This window comes from Anser anser (assembly GCF_964211835.1).
Source record: "Anser anser genome assembly, chromosome: 4".
NCBI classification, from domain to species: Eukaryota; Metazoa; Chordata; class Aves; order Anseriformes; family Anatidae; genus Anser; species Anser anser.
This window is the reverse complement of record NC_139724.1, coordinates 32,682,455-32,700,165: the sequence shown is the minus strand read 5'-3', so window position 1 is coordinate 32,700,165 and position 17,711 is coordinate 32,682,455. Positions and strand designations below refer to the sequence as shown.

The following is a 17,711-nucleotide window of genomic DNA, read 5'->3' as shown; positions in this document are numbered from 1 at the left end:
TCTTCACTCTTCCCCACAATTATGAATTATCCAGATTGAAATTTAAAATTAAATCTAACTCAGCAGGTGCTCTAAAAAAAGAGATGATTGAAAACAGATAACATCAAGCTACAAGAAAGAATTTACATGTCAGGACCCAGCATATCTATTAAATGTTTTGGGTACTAACAATTTTTATGTGTGTCATGCTTCCTGGGTCTCCTTACAGATCTCCTGAAAGTTTAATTTCTCCCTCTAAGTCACAATTGCTGTTCAAAGTGTCATGGAGATACCAACTTCTAAAGGTTCACATGACAGTACAGAAAACCAAGGCTGTAACTCAAGCTGTGGATTGCACTTCCACTCCTGAACCACATAAACTCTGCTCTGGGTGCCCCTGTGGTTTCTGACACTGAGAGAACACAACTTGAATTGCCGACTAGTATTCAGTCAGTGACCATGTATAATTCCATACATAAAGTGTATTTTTTCTAGAATGAATATTGGGAAGGTACATATGGAAATATTTTACTAAAAATAATCACTTTCTAAGGTTTCAGGAAAAAACTCCCATAAAAATATCTCAGCCAAGGCATTAAAATTAAGGTTCTGTCAACACTTTCATTACAATCCCTCTTACAAGAGGCTTAGAACTTCTGGGGATGAAAATGTTCAATTTAGATAAAATAAACAACTCCTTGCAAATTGGAAAGAACCAATGGTGTCATTTTGAAATTAAACAGCATAACACTTTTAAAAGCTTCTTTTGCTATTCACTTTTCACCTAGCAACACGATTAAAAAAGTATTAATAAAGAGAAGGGATATGAAGCTTCAGACTCCTTGAACAAATTGTCTATTTAAATTGCTAGAATTCCAACATAAATACTGAAATAAGTCAGGCTTCCAATTAAAGATAGATATCAGAATTGTTAGACTTACATGTTCAATGCTTCACTAACAGCAAACATCCTTCCTTAAAGGATTTATTACAGGCATTCTTTAAAGTACTACTCGTAAATAAAATGTATTATGCTATTTAAGTGACTAAAAATCAGGACTGATGTTTCTGATTCAGTGAAAAACTGAAAAAGAAACTCCAAATGAAGTACTCTGCATATTAAGTTAACACAAAGCATTCCCTTTAGGAGACTATTATCTTACACTGATATTTAAAAAAAATCATATTCTGTTCATCTTTTTAATGTGGTTTTCTAAAAGTTATTCTGGTTCATAAGAACTGTGATTGGATGATTAAAAATTTGAGGCCCTGGAGGATCAGAAACTTGCAAATACTTTAACTGATGCCCCAGCCATATGGGAAAAAAAAGTAATTTCCACTAACACATATAAAGCAACCTAATTTTTGTAGAGATTGCAGTATATAAAAAGGGTATATTTATGAATCAGGATGCTCTTACTTTCTCTCAAGGCATGATTTGTTTTCTTTCTAAATTCAAGTATGGCACGACTGATAAAGAAAAATTGTCACATCCACTTGATTGTATTTACTCACAATTTCTTGGAAAACAGGAAAAAACTAATATTGAGCACAAGACAACTTATAGATGGAAACAAATTACAGAAGAATCTTTATCTGATTATACAGGAAGTTTGAAATATATTCTATTTTAAATCAAAAAACAGAACATGTCCCTGCTTTTTGGATTTGGTTTGAGTGCTTTCCCTCTGCCTTTATGTATAAAAAAAAATGGTTCCAGAAAAGGAATGGCTGTGTAGTTCTTAATGAACTGAAAACCAGGAACTGTCATCATTCCTCTAGTGAATCATCATGCTCACTTATATCAGTAAGTGTTGCAATTGATTGAATAAAACTATTTTCCTTCTTAACTTTGAGAAATACCCAAGAATCCATGGTACAAATGGCCAGTTTTAGGGCTGTTTTCAATGCTGCCTGGCTTGCACCCAGGCTCTGTGGCTAATGGATATCAACTGAAAACTGTAAAACACATACCATGAGCAATCTCATGCTGAAGTGAACAAAAAGAAGAATAAGGTTTTATAAGATCCCTGCATACAAACCTGTAAGATGAAGTGTTTTCACGATTTAGGATTGTGTTAGTTGCTAAAATCCCTCTTGCTGAATCAATTAGAAATGTTGCATTTTCGTTACCAGATAAAATTGAGTATTCGGTTTCTCCATTCAGCCCACTGTCAAGGTCAGTTGCAAATATCTGTTTAGGAGGAAACCTGAGGCTTAATTCAAAATGGCAGAACATTATTTCAGCAAGAAAAAAATATACTACAGTTATCTATTTCTGCTTACTTTCCTCATGACAGCACAGATTTAAGCAAATAATCATATTGGCCCTCAACACAAGTGTCATGTGAGGTCATGAAATCTGCTCATGAATTGAGATAGTATGCACATAAATTCTTTGCCCACACAATTTGAAATTCAACTACATAAAGCATTAGAGGTGAATGTAATCATTTTTACACTGTTTACATTACTATAATGTTTCTGTTAGAATCCTATCTCTGTTTAGTGCCTAAAAATGAACTTTCTCACTAGTCCAGGACTACCCTTTAAAGCATTACTGCTATACAGATAAAGGGTAAAAGGAATTATTAAAGTTTTCAAACCTTTCATTGGATGGTTCATTAATTACTTTTTAAAATAAAAACCAGCAGCGTAAATGTTGCTATAAAAGCAATATTGTTAATAACATTCAACAGCAGCGCACAGGTTCCTCAAAGATTTTTCTGACTCTCTTCAACGAGTTGTCTTTGTATTTTTCTGGTTGTTGAACAAGCATTATAATGAGTACAGGATCCAAACCATGGCAGAGGCAACCAGTCAGATGGAATAAAGGAAACATAGTAGAATGTATCATGTCATAAAATTTTGACTACACATCTGGGTTGACTGCCTTTTGATTCTTCTCCATTGCTGGACATATGTTTCTCTAAATACAACGTCCATCAGTTTCTAATCGCTTTGCCTGTGAGGCATTTGTAGCTTTCCATTTATTTATTCTCTAGAGGAGGAATATCTTTAGTACCTAACATGACCCTCACTGTGACCTGACTTGCAATGCAAGAACATGTACTGAGGAAATTATGTGTTCTTCTAGTCCATCTGATGTCTTCTTTTGCTCTAACGTGGCCAGCTGGAAACACTTTCAGAGAATGGATCCATTCAGAGGAAGAAGTGTTTGCACATTTAAATTGAGACAAGCTGCTCTTTAAGCATCAGATTTTAAATTGAACACTTGGATTTGACTCCACTCCTAGTCTGATGGGTTGAAAGTATTCTTTTTATTGCTACAGCCCTTTCACAGTAGATGCATTAATGCAGGACCCAGCCTACATTGTAACCAGAACCATAGCTTTGAATAATTCTTTTCAACTACTTGAAGAGATAAACAGAATATTAAAAAAAAGAAGAATTTTAAGTCCAGCTGCACAACTAGTACAAATATAAAGAAAGATTTTTAAATAATATAAATGAGATATTTCTCCTTCAACTTGATAAAACTGAAAGACCTGAAGCATGGTGTAGACTAAATCATTGAATATTTTAGATATGCAAGCAAAGTAGTAGCTACACCAAGAACCCCACTCTTGATTTTTGAAAGATGATAGTGGTCCAAAACAGACTAAGACTGCATTCGTGACCAAATTAACCAAACTTGTATCTTCGCAGGCTGAGTTCTGTAGTTACAAACATTTACTTACCTGTATGATGACTGTTTTAGCAGTTTGGCCTTCCCATACCGATGCTTTGTAACAGCTTTGCTCAAATTTCGGTAAGTTGTCATTCACATCCTGTATCAAAATAGTCACTCCACAGAGCGCTGAATCCAAACTATTTTCAGCCAAAACTGAAAGATGTATTTTATTCTTAACTTCATAATCAAGAAACTTTGGCTCTTTTACTGTGATTGTACCTGTTTATGAGAGAAAGAGATGACATGCATAGTTAGGAAAGAACACCAACAAAAGCAGTTACGAAACCTATAATGTATGTGGTCTCCTTTGCTGGACACACCACAGAAGTTCAGCAAGCTTCCCACTGTGTCCTCCCTATACCTGACATCATCTTCTAAGTGCAAGTTATTGGATGAATCTCAGCTAAGTTCTTACTGATCAACCACTGTGTTGGCAATTTCCTAAAGCAAAAGAAATCAACTTGTAGAGGGGTTAGAGAGGAAGAAAGTGGCTGTGTGATGTGGGTTCCTTGACATGTGACAATGGACCAGCTGTGTCTCAAGAGACTCCTGGCTCTCATCTGCAGCGTAGCTACATCTAATGCTCCATTTATATACAAACAGGGCAATAGCTGTATCTGACAAATAGGCAAAGCACTTAGATTCCTTCTGATGCAGTGAGTTTCCCCACCAACTGTTATTCTGTCAAAAATAATCAGTGACTGAGACAACAGACAGAACTAGACATCTCCACGTTACATCTGAAATTTCCTTGGAAATCTGTCGTCATCATTTCAACGTTCTAATATAGTGATATATTAAAATTCTTCATTAGCATCAAACATAGCCCATTTGTATGTCAGTTTCCTTAGATTTCAAATTGAGTTTTGCATTAATTTTTCAGTAATGATGCCATGAATATCTATATTCCAAAATTGTGATAGCGTAAGGCCCCAACTACCGTGTCTTTCTAAGCTAGTACTTCTTATTTTGTTTTCTAAGACAAGCGGCAATGATTAATTGTTGTTTATGGATCTCTCCAGTGATCAAGAGTTGTGTTTTGAACGTAAAGGTGGCAGGTAGTCTATATCCAGCACAATACTTAAAAATTATCACATTCTGTATACAGAAAAAAAAAAGTACAGTGGCAGAAGGAATACATTTCAAGAAGGCAGAGAGTAACTGAAAGATCCTTGGGTAGCAACATGGAGCAAAGAATCAAGTTTGAGAAACATCACCTATGAGGACAATGTGAAAGAACCAGAGCTTCATTCTAGAGAAGTGCACACAAAGAAGAAATAGGGTAACGCTCTTCAAATACATTAAAGACAAAGGCAAAAACTCTTTATATCTATTGCTATTAGGTTAAGAAGTAATGAGTTGAAATTCTTTCAGCAGACATTTGGGTAAATTTGAATAAAAACTTTCCAGCTGCAAAGACTTGTAGAGACTACCAAGTTTGCAGAATTACTATCGCTGGAAGTTGTTAAGAACATGACAGACTAATGCCTGTTAGATTTAGGCACAGTTGGTTCCCTTTCTGTGGCAGGGGACAGATTAGTTTACATCCTTGGGTCACTTCTAACTATAGTTTATGTGATTCAACAATATAATAAATTCCCCTAATAAGGGGAAAGTTTCTAGATAGTATAGTGGATGTCTGGTAACAGCAAACAATTCTGGAGATTTTTTTATTTTTTTTTTTTCCAAAGCAGGGTTAATTAACATCAGTGCTTGAAAACTGAAGAGGAGCAGACCTCTATCTGTTATGAACACCTAAGTTACAGAGGGCATCAATACAACTCCAAATACTTCTGCTTTATAAAGAATGGGTAGAGAGCCACTGGTGTCAAAATTAGTATTGAGGAAAGAACTGCTCTTAAAAGTATGGAAAGGCAGCACTTCAATATTTTCTAAGAAATGGGAAAAAGGTTTTATTACATTTACACCAACTATTTCAATACTCAACTACAATGGCTCAAAAGTCTCAAAGGAAGATTTGCGACATCCTGGGCTACACAAATCCCACTGGTGTTTGTGAAGAAAGTGCTTATGAGACTTAAAACATTGTGTAACCATTTTGCAACTTGGCTGATAAAAAACAAAACAAAACAAAAAAATAGTAGCATCTCTTTTTTCTTTTTTTGGCATTCGATATTTTTGGGCAGTTGATATTGGAGAAGATTCACTTCCTCAGGGATAAACTTGCCTGTGACTATGACAGTCATTCAGCTTAACACTTCTAGCTTTATTTCAGTGAAATGAGAAGGACTTGGAAATCAAGCATATGCACTTCTAAGTGCCTCTCATCTGAACAAAACAAAATCATTTTAAACTGTCCATCTGCAGCAAACATTAGCAGCTCTGCAGGAGTTCACTGCTTGGTGCCTGGTGACAGCAGAATAATCAGAGATGAAAGCCACCAGGAAGTCAGAGAGAATGGCATTTGTTAAGAGTACAACCTATCTACGCTACTTCTGAGGAAAACTGCTTATACTGTCTACGGCCAGCCCAAATAGACTACGGCTGTTCAAAAGGCAGCTCTCTTGCTGCTCATATTCAGAAGGAACTGAAGCAAACGGAGAAGTTATGCTCTCTTACACACCAGGGAAGAGACCACACTCTTTAACCTAGACAGACACTTGAGAAAAACAACCAAGTTTACCTGTAATTGGGTGTATGGAGAATACGCTTTCCTCATCACCAAGGATACTGTATTTTATGCTTTCTCCTGTAAATTTGTGTTCATAAGCTTCTACAGTTAGAAGTGATGTACCTATGGAAACAAGACATTTTCATAATGTCCACTTGATAAAGTTTTATTGCACTTTTATATTACTTTGAGTGATAGCAGATGCACAGCCAAACACACGTGAACTAGCCTAGCTGCTTATTATCGATTTGAAATAGTAGACAAGAAAAACAAATCCTCAGCGACCTTTCACTGTAATGCAACTTCATAGGCAAGGCACTATCTATCCCTCCTTGCCCAGTAAATTACCTGTCTGATTGTGACTTCATCACCCGCCTAATGAAAGTATAAGTTTTTAACTTCTGTTGATTGCAAACTCCCAAGCACCACCAAAATTACCTCTTAACTGAAGTTACATTTGGAAAAGAAAAAATGATATTATTTTTTCTTTCTAGTGGTGATAACATTGATTGAGTTGAAGGCCAAAATAGACATTGAATATTAAACTCCCTTTCTGAGGTTGTCTGAGAAAGTGTCTTTTTATTTGTGTGGTCTTCTTATTCGGGTTATGCTACCTTTGGTCATTACAATCTAACCTTTTCATGAATTCTGTCAAGGAAAATAGTCCTTCTTGTAGCATGCATAAGAATGCGTGTTACTTCTAAATCACTACAAAGAGGTCCTCTATTTTTCCTTCATTTATCTAAGTTCAATTTGAATTTTTGAGAAATACTTGAAATATTCTTAAAAATTTTAAGTAGTCATTTTCTGACAGATGGAATGAAAAACTGAATGTGTCAAAGACAGATGAGTTGAGCATTATCTGAATTCAGTGAAAAAAAGTAATGATTTAATACAGAATATAAAAGATGTGAAATAAAAATCCTATTTGAAATAGGATTAGAGAAAAAAATTTGAAACTGAATACATTATCCTAATCAGTCATGTTAAACAGAATTGTAGCAAGTTTTATTTAAAAAAATTATCAATATTCTCAAATAACTGTTCTTTTCAAGAGTTATGAAATCTTTTAGCACATATGGTAATTGATTTTTAACCAATTTTAATTGTTTAAATTAATTTTAATTGATTCCATCCAGCTGTGATGGAATGAGGTTACCATACATCCTGAACTCTTCCAAACAGCATTACAGTCAGCTAGCTATTTTATTACATTACAAAGGGCATGCTGTTCACATTCAATTTTGGAAGGAAGGGCTTTATCTTTAGTGTAAATGTGAGAGGAAGTTTTGTTCTTGGTACTGTTACTTATTCATTTTATTTTATTTTAGTACAGTTAGCCACTAATTTTTAAAAACAGGAAATCTTGTTTTATATGCTTTGTAATTTTCTCCTAAAATCTGCCAATTAAAAACACAAACACTCTGATTGTGACAGATACAGTTTTCTGCACTAGTGAATATATTTATTATAAGGGTTCTGGAAATAAGATCTACCCATCCAACAGACGGATACGAAGATTGTGCAGTTGCTTTTAGGATCTAAAATGGGGAACTTCTGGATGATAGTAGGTTGAATGTTCATTGCTGGGCAACTTTGATTTACAATAGAAGACAGCAAAAGGGCAATCATTTATAGCATCCTCCTACCAGAGCTAAAGATAAGAAAAAAAACTCAAGGTCCAGACTGTTTATATTTATCTTCCAACACTGTCAGCAATCTTTCTGTACTTTTTGACTGCTGGCTTTAGAAGAAAACCTACCACAAATACAGCAAGCAGCAGTATTTCCATTTGAATCCGTTTTTCAGGGATTAAGTTAATAAAATGTTGCTCTGGGTCCTCAAATCCTAATACTTTAAGTTTTATATTTTCATGTGATGAAAATTGTTTAAACCTTATTTATTTATTTTTGGCAAAGAACATGTTTCCTTTGTTTCTGATAAATTTCATGGAAAATGACTCCTTTAAACAGCATTTTTTTTTACAGCTCATTGTGAAAAAAATACGACCAAGCTCTGATATCTCTACTGTGACACAAATAAATCCTATACAGATAAATATTAAAAGACAGCACCCATCCAGTAGCTTACAACATCAAGCATACGTGACTCAAACATTGCTCAAGCGGAGGTCACAGCATGTCGCACTGAAGCTTCAGCCCCTACAGCATTCCAAATCACAGTGACTTGTAGCTGCCGAGATGTTGCATGCCAAAATATTGCCTTCACCTGTGGTTCCTCACAGTCCTTTTCCCCCCCTGGAGCTGAAGTTCAGCAGACCCCTTCTTGAGCCATTTCACTGTGCCAAGCTGGTAGAAAATTAACACAGGAGAAAGGGAGCTTTCTGGCTGTAAAGCACAGTGAAATGTCACGGTGAGGATCAGGTCAGCACTGAAGCCAGTATAAGGAAGGATGGAGATGAGGATCACAGCTGACGATAGTCAGATGCTCTTGAAACACTACACAATCAACTTCTAAATTAGTTAAGAATATTAAAGGTGTAAGAAGAGCAGTTTAAAATGTTTATGCTTCGTTTTTCAGTTAAATCACAGACATACTGCTTTTGAAAGTATCTCAAACTGCTTTAAAATATCATGCGTAACAACTTTTACTTTATGCCTGCAGACTTGAAACTGAAGTAGGGGAGCTTGGGCACTATTTGCCTACCTGGCAAAAAAAGCTCATAACAATGTTTGTTGTATTCTGTGTTCGGACATACAATGCACACCAGAACTGAGCTACCATATAATCTATACAATTCTTTTTCTTCTGTCTTCTGCAGTCAGCCTTGCAGTCGTTTTCTCCTCCTTTATCATCTAACTCTGATTCATCCTTGTCCTTATTTCTTGAGATCTCTTAATTGCTAATGAAAGAAAAAGCTAACTGAGCACAAAGAGATGACTCGCAGAATAAGAGGCTACATATTTTATACCTGTTAGAAAAAAATGATTCTGCAAATGCAGAGGAGTCAACAAGGTTTTTTGCTGAATCTGTCTTCAAGGAAGTGCTATGCATATAATCATTCAACTGAAAGCCTGGTGAATAATAAGGGTTTCTCTGGGTACCCTCTGAAGAATGCAGAGACCTAATTAAGTATTGACTGGCTTCTAAATGCAGTTTATAATATTTAAAGACATTAAATATTCATTATTAAAGAAAAAATAGAAGAATAGGGTTTTCTGAAGATCATTAAACTTGGAGGTCATACACTTTAAGTAAAGAAAATCTGACCATAAGAGCCAGTTCCTGAGGTACTTATCTAAAAGACAATTTTAGACTAAATTCAAACTATGGACCCTTGGCTTTGACTTTCATTGTTTATATTGTTTTGAGTTTTGATTCTTTTAAAAATAAACTTAGAGCTTTCCCACTCTATTAGTTAAGGCAGAAATAAAATGAGGAGGAAAAGCCACATTTATTAATACCAGGTCTACAAATAATCAGTATGTAATGTAAATCTCCCTTGGACTGAATACACTGCTGCTATTCATACTTGAAGGGGTCCCAGATCACATATATCCTGTAAGCTAACTTCTATGGGAGTTTTAATTATAATCATGCCTTTTTTCCTGAGAAGTGAAGTATTTGATATGCACTTATACTTATATAAATAAGAAAATACTATAAGCAGAGCAAAACAAAGATTAATATTTGGTAAAATCTTTCATACTCTTAAAAGAATTTGATCTTCTTTATAAATAGCCTTTTATTAAAAATACAAACTAAAATTTTGGGATGAAACCCTCTAGCTTACCCTGAAGCTTTGTGAGATTTCTTTTAATCAAAACAACTTAAATCAAATCTGATTTATGTTTTCTATAGATTGAGTGGGAGAACATCTGACTATGGCATTCTGTTACCACAGTTCCTTGGGGTATTTCCATGATTTCAGGCTGGATTGTCTAGCCTGACCCATAAATGTATCCACACTTAGGAAAATTTAGGATCAGATTAGTTTATCAATTGCTGCAAAGTTCTCATTTTCATTTTCTTTCTTTTAACTTGTTTCCTAACAAAACCTATCTTTGCTCTTATTATCTTTTCCTGAACAGAAAGAAATTTAGATCTTTCCTGATACAATGCAGGATTAGTGCAAATTAATCCAATCTGTTATGAAAAGGCCGATGCCAGGATCTTCATCTTACTCTCCATGGAAGAGTGAGAATTAAGTTCCTGTGACACATTCTAAAAATATAAGCTTGCTGCATCAACAGATAGACAAACTTCAGAGTTCAGGGCTTCCCTCTCCTTTGCAGAGCAACACGCAATTAATTACTGTACAGTGCTGATTCTAATAAAACAGGGTGTATCTGTGACTCACAGTCAGAAAAAAACATGTTTAGGCCACCCAAAATTACTTGCAAAGCCTGGTCAAATTCATGGAATAAAAAACATATTTTAAATGTCAAGACAAATGTACTTAGGAATTTATACATTTTTTGTATTTGAAATAGAAGCCATAAATGAAGCACTGGTTTCACACACAAAAGAATAATAATAATAATAATAAACTTTTATCCTGTGGATTCAGTACTTAGAGTGCTCAGAATAGAGTAAGGGAAATGGAAATACTCCTCTACCCGAGGAGACCTGAATCTATACCTTTCTTATTTCCAGAGGGTGTTGTAACCACCATTCTACTGCATTCTCTTCTATTTCCTGTAGGAAGTCTTCCACTTTTTCCAAAATCATGCATGTTTTTTGACAGACAGTGAGAAAACAAGATGGATGCTCTAGTCTGGTGGCTTGGTCACAGTTCACAACTTTTTTGTGAAATGTTTTGCTTTCAGGCTATTTTATCTACGGTCAAAAAAAGTCACTTAATCTAAAGTGTTTTTTCACAATATTGCATATTTTTGGCCTGTTAACTGAAACATTATTAATACTCACAGCATTATCTTAATTTTAAAATACACTGCTGAAAATTTGGCTTGTAGTCTCAGTGAGGTACATAGGAAGAAATGTCTAAGCAATCCTAGCAGTAGTTTCTGCCACAGCCATCTTCACCCTCAGTTCTCTATTCTGTTTGTAATTATCCATGTATGTTGATTGGTTTTCCAAAATTAATAGCACATTTCGTCTTTACTGATTCCTAATCAAATATATAGGCTGTTATTCAAGATCTAAGAATTCACTAGTCTCACAATACCCTTAGGATATAGAGGAATATTGCTCTCATTTTACAGAGGGAAATTTGAACTATAAAGAGAATAAATGACTTGTTCAAGGTGAACCTTGTGAGGCAGCTTTTGAATCAAGAATGTAGTCCAGGTCAGACCTCTAAATACGTCTGGTCAATTGTACAGTGGTATTTGTGGGTGGAAAAAAAAGTGAAAGGCACTCCTTTCTGCCCCTCATTATGATGAACCCATCCCCTGAAGCCTGAAAAAGTACTTACCATATCTAATCAGCAGGATGCACAACTACAAATACCCTCTAAATGATAAAAAATTAAAGCAGTAATTCTCATCATTACAATGAACAAAAAATAAATCTGTAAGCACCTTGTGATTTAAGCTCTACCTAGAGATGTATTGTAGAAGTCTGAATGTTGATGTACTACAGTTTCCGAACTTCTTCCCCCTTCACCTCACCCTACCCCCTTATTCTCTTTCTGGAAAGTCCAAAACTTAAGTAAGGTTTTACAGTCTCTCTGAAAGCTATTACAGTTCATTAAGGGTTTTGCAAAAGTAACAAAAATAAAAATAAAAACTTGTGTTGCAACTGGTACATACCACTCATCTCATCTGAACCTTAGTGTGTTGACAAGTGAAACAAGGAGTAAGCACTGTCCACCCATCATTAAAGTCATTTTGCTAAAGGAGTTAACCCACTGATGTTCAGTGCTTCGCAGACTGAGGGGCTGGGAACACACCATCTCTGGTACGGGAGTTTTCTGCTTAATGTGAGCAACACCACTGTACACGAGCAGCAAACCCGTGTGCCAGACAATGCCTCCAACTAACAGATTATGATCCTTTAGCTGGTACGCTGGCAAAGGGCAGAGGGGTATTTGCTCCATCAAGCTTAACTTTTCCCTGTTGCTGCACAGGAAGGACATTTCCCTACACTGTTTGTTAAAATTACCATCCCAAATGGAAAGGATCCCAGCAGCTGCAAGAACACAGATGGGGATTTGATACCTACCTGCTGCACTGTTCTCAGGCACACTTGCTTCATACAAGTTACGACTGAACGAAATCTGCTCCTCTTGTCCCTCCGTAAAGATAATGACCATGGCTGTGGCTGTTCGAGGTGAGCTACCTTGATCCAAAGCCATCACAAGCAGCTGAGCACTGAAGTCTTCGGAAGCCAAGGGCTGCTGAAGAACGATGGCACCCGTCATTGCGTCAATCTGAAATACAGTTTCTGGCACCAAGCTAAAGACAACAGCTCCATTTGGCCCCAGATCCACGTCCTCTGCTCTCACAGTGGCTACCGTCTCGTTGACAGCAGTTTCAGCAGGCATGAAGACCCTGATAGGGTTCTGCAGAAACACCGGGTCATTGTCATTGACATCGTCAACATGCACCACAACGCTGACAGTGGCACTTCTCGGCCAGTGAGCGCTACAGTCACTTGCCACAGCCCTGAACGTGTACTGGGATTTGGTCTCCCGGTCCAGTGCCTTTGTGGTAACTATGGAACCTGTTACGCTGTCAATGGCAAATGCTCCAAAGGTGTCATCGATAAGCCGGTACATAACTTCACCGTTCAGGCCATCATCTTCGTCAGAAGCAAAAAGGTCAAGGACGGCTGAGCCTTCCTCTAGGTCTTCTCTCACAGAGACGTGATACTGGTTCTTTGCAAACAGAGGGCTGTGGTCATTTTCATCCAGGACTGTTACGTACAACAGTGCAGTGGAGCTTCTCGAGGGCCTGCCTAGGTCATGGCACTCAATTACAAGGGTGAAATTGCTGATATCCTCTCTGTCTAAGGTACGAGTGACCAACAGTTTTCCTGAAGTATTATTTAGTGTGAAGTATTCTCCATCGTTTCCACCTTTCAAACACACAAAATCAAATGATGACAAACAATTGCTTTTGAAAAAGAATCCCTTGTGAATACCACATTAATTGCAATAACACAATCCAATTGCCAGTGCAGCTGTTGTGCTCATGTGTCTTTCACATATTTTATTCCTCTTATAAGAATTAAAACCTGCATTTCATTTAAATCAGTGGGTGGCAATGACAGTAAATACAGAATATCATATCAATTTACAGAGTGGCTATTTTGCCAGATGCATGTCTTTTTTCCTAAAGCAGCACACCTTATAAAATCTCCTGCAACTATGCTGCTGCACAAAGTGACCTCTTCCCAACCTTAGTTACAAACTCCAGAAACTTATAAAGCATTGCTGACGATTGTAATTACATGCTCCTTGCTCTCTTCTACAAACCTGTCTCTTGGAAGTGAAGAATTGTGCAAGATCTTGATTTGCGGGGGAAGGTAAATATGAAGAAGTTGACAGAAGAAAAGTTAGCATTTTTAGTAACAGTGAATGGCATACATACTTTATAACACGTAGAAAGACCATTAAAGGTAATTAAAGATCATTAAAGATCATGAAATGAAAACCAAGAAAACACAAAGGAATTCTTAACTGCTTCTTCAAAGAAAAATTTGTTGGCTGTTACCACAGTAGCTATGTGCCTACTTTTTCAGCTATTGCTGAGAGCCACAAACCAAAGTAAGCACAGTGTGCTTGTATTTCTGCACAAATTTTACCGGAGGCTTTGAACAGCTGTGGAGCTTACATTGGCATAGTGGACATGTGGAGAGTCTGGCAACATGAAAATTAAGTATAACTTTAATTGGTGAGTGAAAGAAGCTCTCAAGAAACAAAATTTATATAAATATATAAAATAAATAATAAAATAATAAAATTCAGTTAGTTCTTGTACTTACTTGCAAGGGTATATTTACATTCAATACTTCCACAACTATTACAACAGGGACAAAACTATGCTTTTGTGATAAATGCCTCCTTCCAGCATTTGATTGTTTTTGTTCTTCTGTTCTGTACTATTTCAAATCCAGAAAACAGACTGAAAGTGTGCTTGAAAAGGGCTTATTAATGCTGACAAAGGAGTGAAAGATTTTTTTTTTTCCTCTCTACATAAAAGAAGGATGTGGACAAGGCAGGAGGTAGTCTAAAACCTGGATACTGCTGTTTATATGCTTCCCGATTTATACTAACTAACAAAAATGATAGGGTATAACTTACCAATTATTTGGTATCTTAGAGCTCCGTTATTGCCTGCATCCATATCTACAGCCCCAGCAACGTAGACTACTGAAGGCTGTTGATTCTCCGGAATATGAATCTCAGAAACAGGGAAGAGAAACTTGGGAGAGCAGTCATTTTCATCCAGCACTTTGCAGATAACTGTCACTGTGCTTGATAGTGAGGGAGTTCCACCATCTCGAACCAAAACTAAGGTTAAAAAACAGAAAGCAAATTTTGTACAGAGGGTAGGTGCAACAAGGGATACTCTTTAGCAATATCAGAGCACTAGAGTTATTTGTGTTATGCAAAGTGCACATACTCTCCTGCTCCTCAAAATACTACCACTTCCATCTAATCCAGATGGCAAGAAGTGAAGGTAATGATGACGGCAACACCAATTCCATTCCCACCTCCCATTTTACAAGCAGTCCCAGGTATTTCACACTGTTACCTTTAATGCTGAAAAACTCCTGGGTTTCCCTGTTCAGTGATACAGCTGTTGTGAGTTCTCCATTCTCTGAGTTCATCCTAAATTTTTCAGATCCAGTTCCTGGCAAGATTTCATACTGAAGCAAGGAATTTCGTCCTTAAAAGCAGAATAGAAGTGTTAGTAAAACTCAGCCACTCTCCTTACATGCTCTCTTTATTTTCCCCCCACGTTCTGGGAAATGGATTATGGATGAAATTATTATTTTTAATGCAATGATTAACTGCTTCTTCATTAGCATAAGAGATTAAAATTTAAAATTGGATCTTCAAAATGCTTGTCCAGCTGCTGCATTGTACCTAATGTGTTGCCTGCCACTCAAAGTGACCCCAGCAGCATTTCTCAGCATCCAGGGCAAGTCTCCAAGCAAGCTCACATATTGTTGTGGTGTAATACAGCACTAGCTTAGATCGTGGAATCTGTGCATCTGTCTTGTGCTCTCTCTGAGGTAATTAATTATTTCTCAACAGGACGTCAGGCAGTGCACCAGGCTTGTCTGGCAGCTCTGTTTCTCCAGTTTCCTCACTCAGAGCCAATACAAGCATCTCTATAAAGTATGATACAGAATAGCATAAACATCCAGAGAAAGCATCTGCTTCTTGGCATGCCCACAAGTTGTAAACATTTGTAATATTGAGCAGGCAGGTGCCTAAGTCCAATCAGGATTCATAGGGTAGGCATTTCCTAGTTGTCTTCAACACAAAAGCCAACTTGGTGGACATTCCCACAGCACGTCTCAGGCCTTTTAGACTGTTCATGCTCGTAGCCAACCTCTGAAATCATACTGCTTGCCTTTGTGAAGTCTTGTAGAATTTCCAAAAGGGAAGATTAAAGATTTTCCCTCCCTCAATGTTTTTCTGAATGCCATCTCCAATCTGTTCCTAATTGCACCTACCATTTGTATACAGTACACAAATATTATTCTTCCTGTCCTTCTCTAGGAAATACTAGGCTAAAACTGTACAGGCTTTTACAACTCCTTCTTCCAAAGCTGCCTGAGTTGAACAAGAAATGGGATTCCACATTCCTATGAGTTATGGTTATTTTATAATTTATTTCATATTTTATGTAGTTTCAACACCCATCAGAGGAAAATACAATGTAATCTCAATTACAAGATCGCTAATGAGTTTAATCCTACATTACAATTAAAAGGCAGCAACCACACATCTTGTACAACTGTGCTCATTCATTTACACATTTTTCTGTTTCATGCAAATACTTTTTTTTTGTTTTTGTTTGTTTGTTTTTTCCACACAATAAACAATCTTTTGGTCACACAGAGACAGTTAGTGCACCCGGAAAACTAAAGTACTCCTGGTAATACTATAACTGCTATTCCGAGTTAACACTGCATCCTTGATGTCAGCTACAGCAGCAGAAAATAGGATGGTCTGCAGTGGAGTTGATGGAGAAACACCAAAGTGAGACAAGAAACAGATTCTACAGTTTTGATGCCCATGACTGCCTTTGTTTGCCTTTGAATAGCTTTGCTAAGTAGTTGACAATGCTACTGAAATTTGATTGAAGGAATTATTACTGTTATTCGCATCTAAACCAATTCAAGGAAGCAACGTATTCATGAAAATACAAAAAAAATGAGTTACAGAAATCCTTCCAGCTCTCTGGAAGAAAGGAGGAAAATCATGGCTGTAGGGACAACGAAGAAGAGTATCTTGAAAACTTGATATTACCAACAGTCTATCAACTCTCAACTACCTTTAAAAAGATATTTGCAACTTTGTCTGCATTTATCCATCCTTAATTACCAACATGCTACAGGCAGAAAAAAATGCATGCCTGTATACTGCCAAGAGAGGAGGGTGATGACTCTATGCGTTCACGCGCCATGGGCTTGACATAGCAGCTGACACATCTGCACTTAATCCAACCTCCCGGTTAACTGGTTACTAGTCACATTTTGGGGGGCTGACATTATAAACTGGAATGACCAATTGAAGACGTGTGTTTACTCTCATCACACAGCTAGATGTTGGCCTTGGGGCAAGTAGAGAGCTCCCACACTGTGTAGAAGACTTATATAAGATGAGGAAGGGCAGGGTTGCAGTAAGTACAGCTAGAGATAGGAGTCAGTGGAACAAGAATTTTCATGGATATCTATGTGGGGAAAAAAAAAATCTGTACAGGCAAAAATTTTAGCAGTGATTTCCACAAAAGACCTTTTGAAGTGGCAGTGACCTTAAAGCTTGGGTCAAACACAAAGTAGATGACAGCTGCTTGCTCTTTCCTTCACAGATAATACATAAAGTAGAGAAACAAATGAAACCAAACGGTTGATGATGGCTGCAATTGTCAGTAAAAATCATTCCATCATTCCTCCCCGTGGTCAGTCAGGGAACATATGAGGTGAAAGAAACAATACAGGAAGGAAAGTCCTCTTCTGAGACTGGAAATATTACTGAGATTTGAATTGCAATTTAAAGAGCAAATAAAAATGATGTTTAAAATGTGATAAAAAAAGAAAAAAAAGAACACCATGAGAGCAGTTGTCTTACTCAAAAATTATGTCCCAAAAGGATAAGAAAAGTTAGTTATGTTATATTTGTATGGCGCCTATATAAATCTTTTCTTACATTACAAGCACCATTTTCAGTATTTGGAACAATACTGCAACATACATATGAGATTGGGCCAAATCATGAAAATGTGAGAAAAAGACAACAGA

At 36.7% G+C, this 17,711-nt stretch overlaps 1 protein-coding gene across 8 annotated transcripts in view; it reads right to left on the bottom strand.

The window, feature by feature from the left end:
• The window catches only part of DCHS2 (dachsous cadherin-related 2), a gene marked incomplete at its 5' end in the record, with an annotated part of 107,218 nt that overhangs the window by 9,454 nt on the left and 80,053 nt on the right, over window positions 1-17,711 (bottom strand). For all 8 annotated transcript variants that reach the window (XM_083835067.1, XM_083835068.1, XM_083835069.1 and 5 more), the window contains 6 exons: window positions 2,022-2,173; window positions 3,681-3,892; window positions 6,318-6,428; window positions 12,453-13,307; window positions 14,536-14,745; window positions 14,990-15,124. In XM_083835067.1, the coding sequence (XP_083691193.1) occupies window positions 2,022-2,173; window positions 3,681-3,892; window positions 6,318-6,428; window positions 12,453-13,307; window positions 14,536-14,745; window positions 14,990-15,124 (1,675 nt within the window). The remainder of the gene's footprint in view (window positions 1-2,021; window positions 2,174-3,680; window positions 3,893-6,317; window positions 6,429-12,452; window positions 13,308-14,535; window positions 14,746-14,989; window positions 15,125-17,711) is intronic.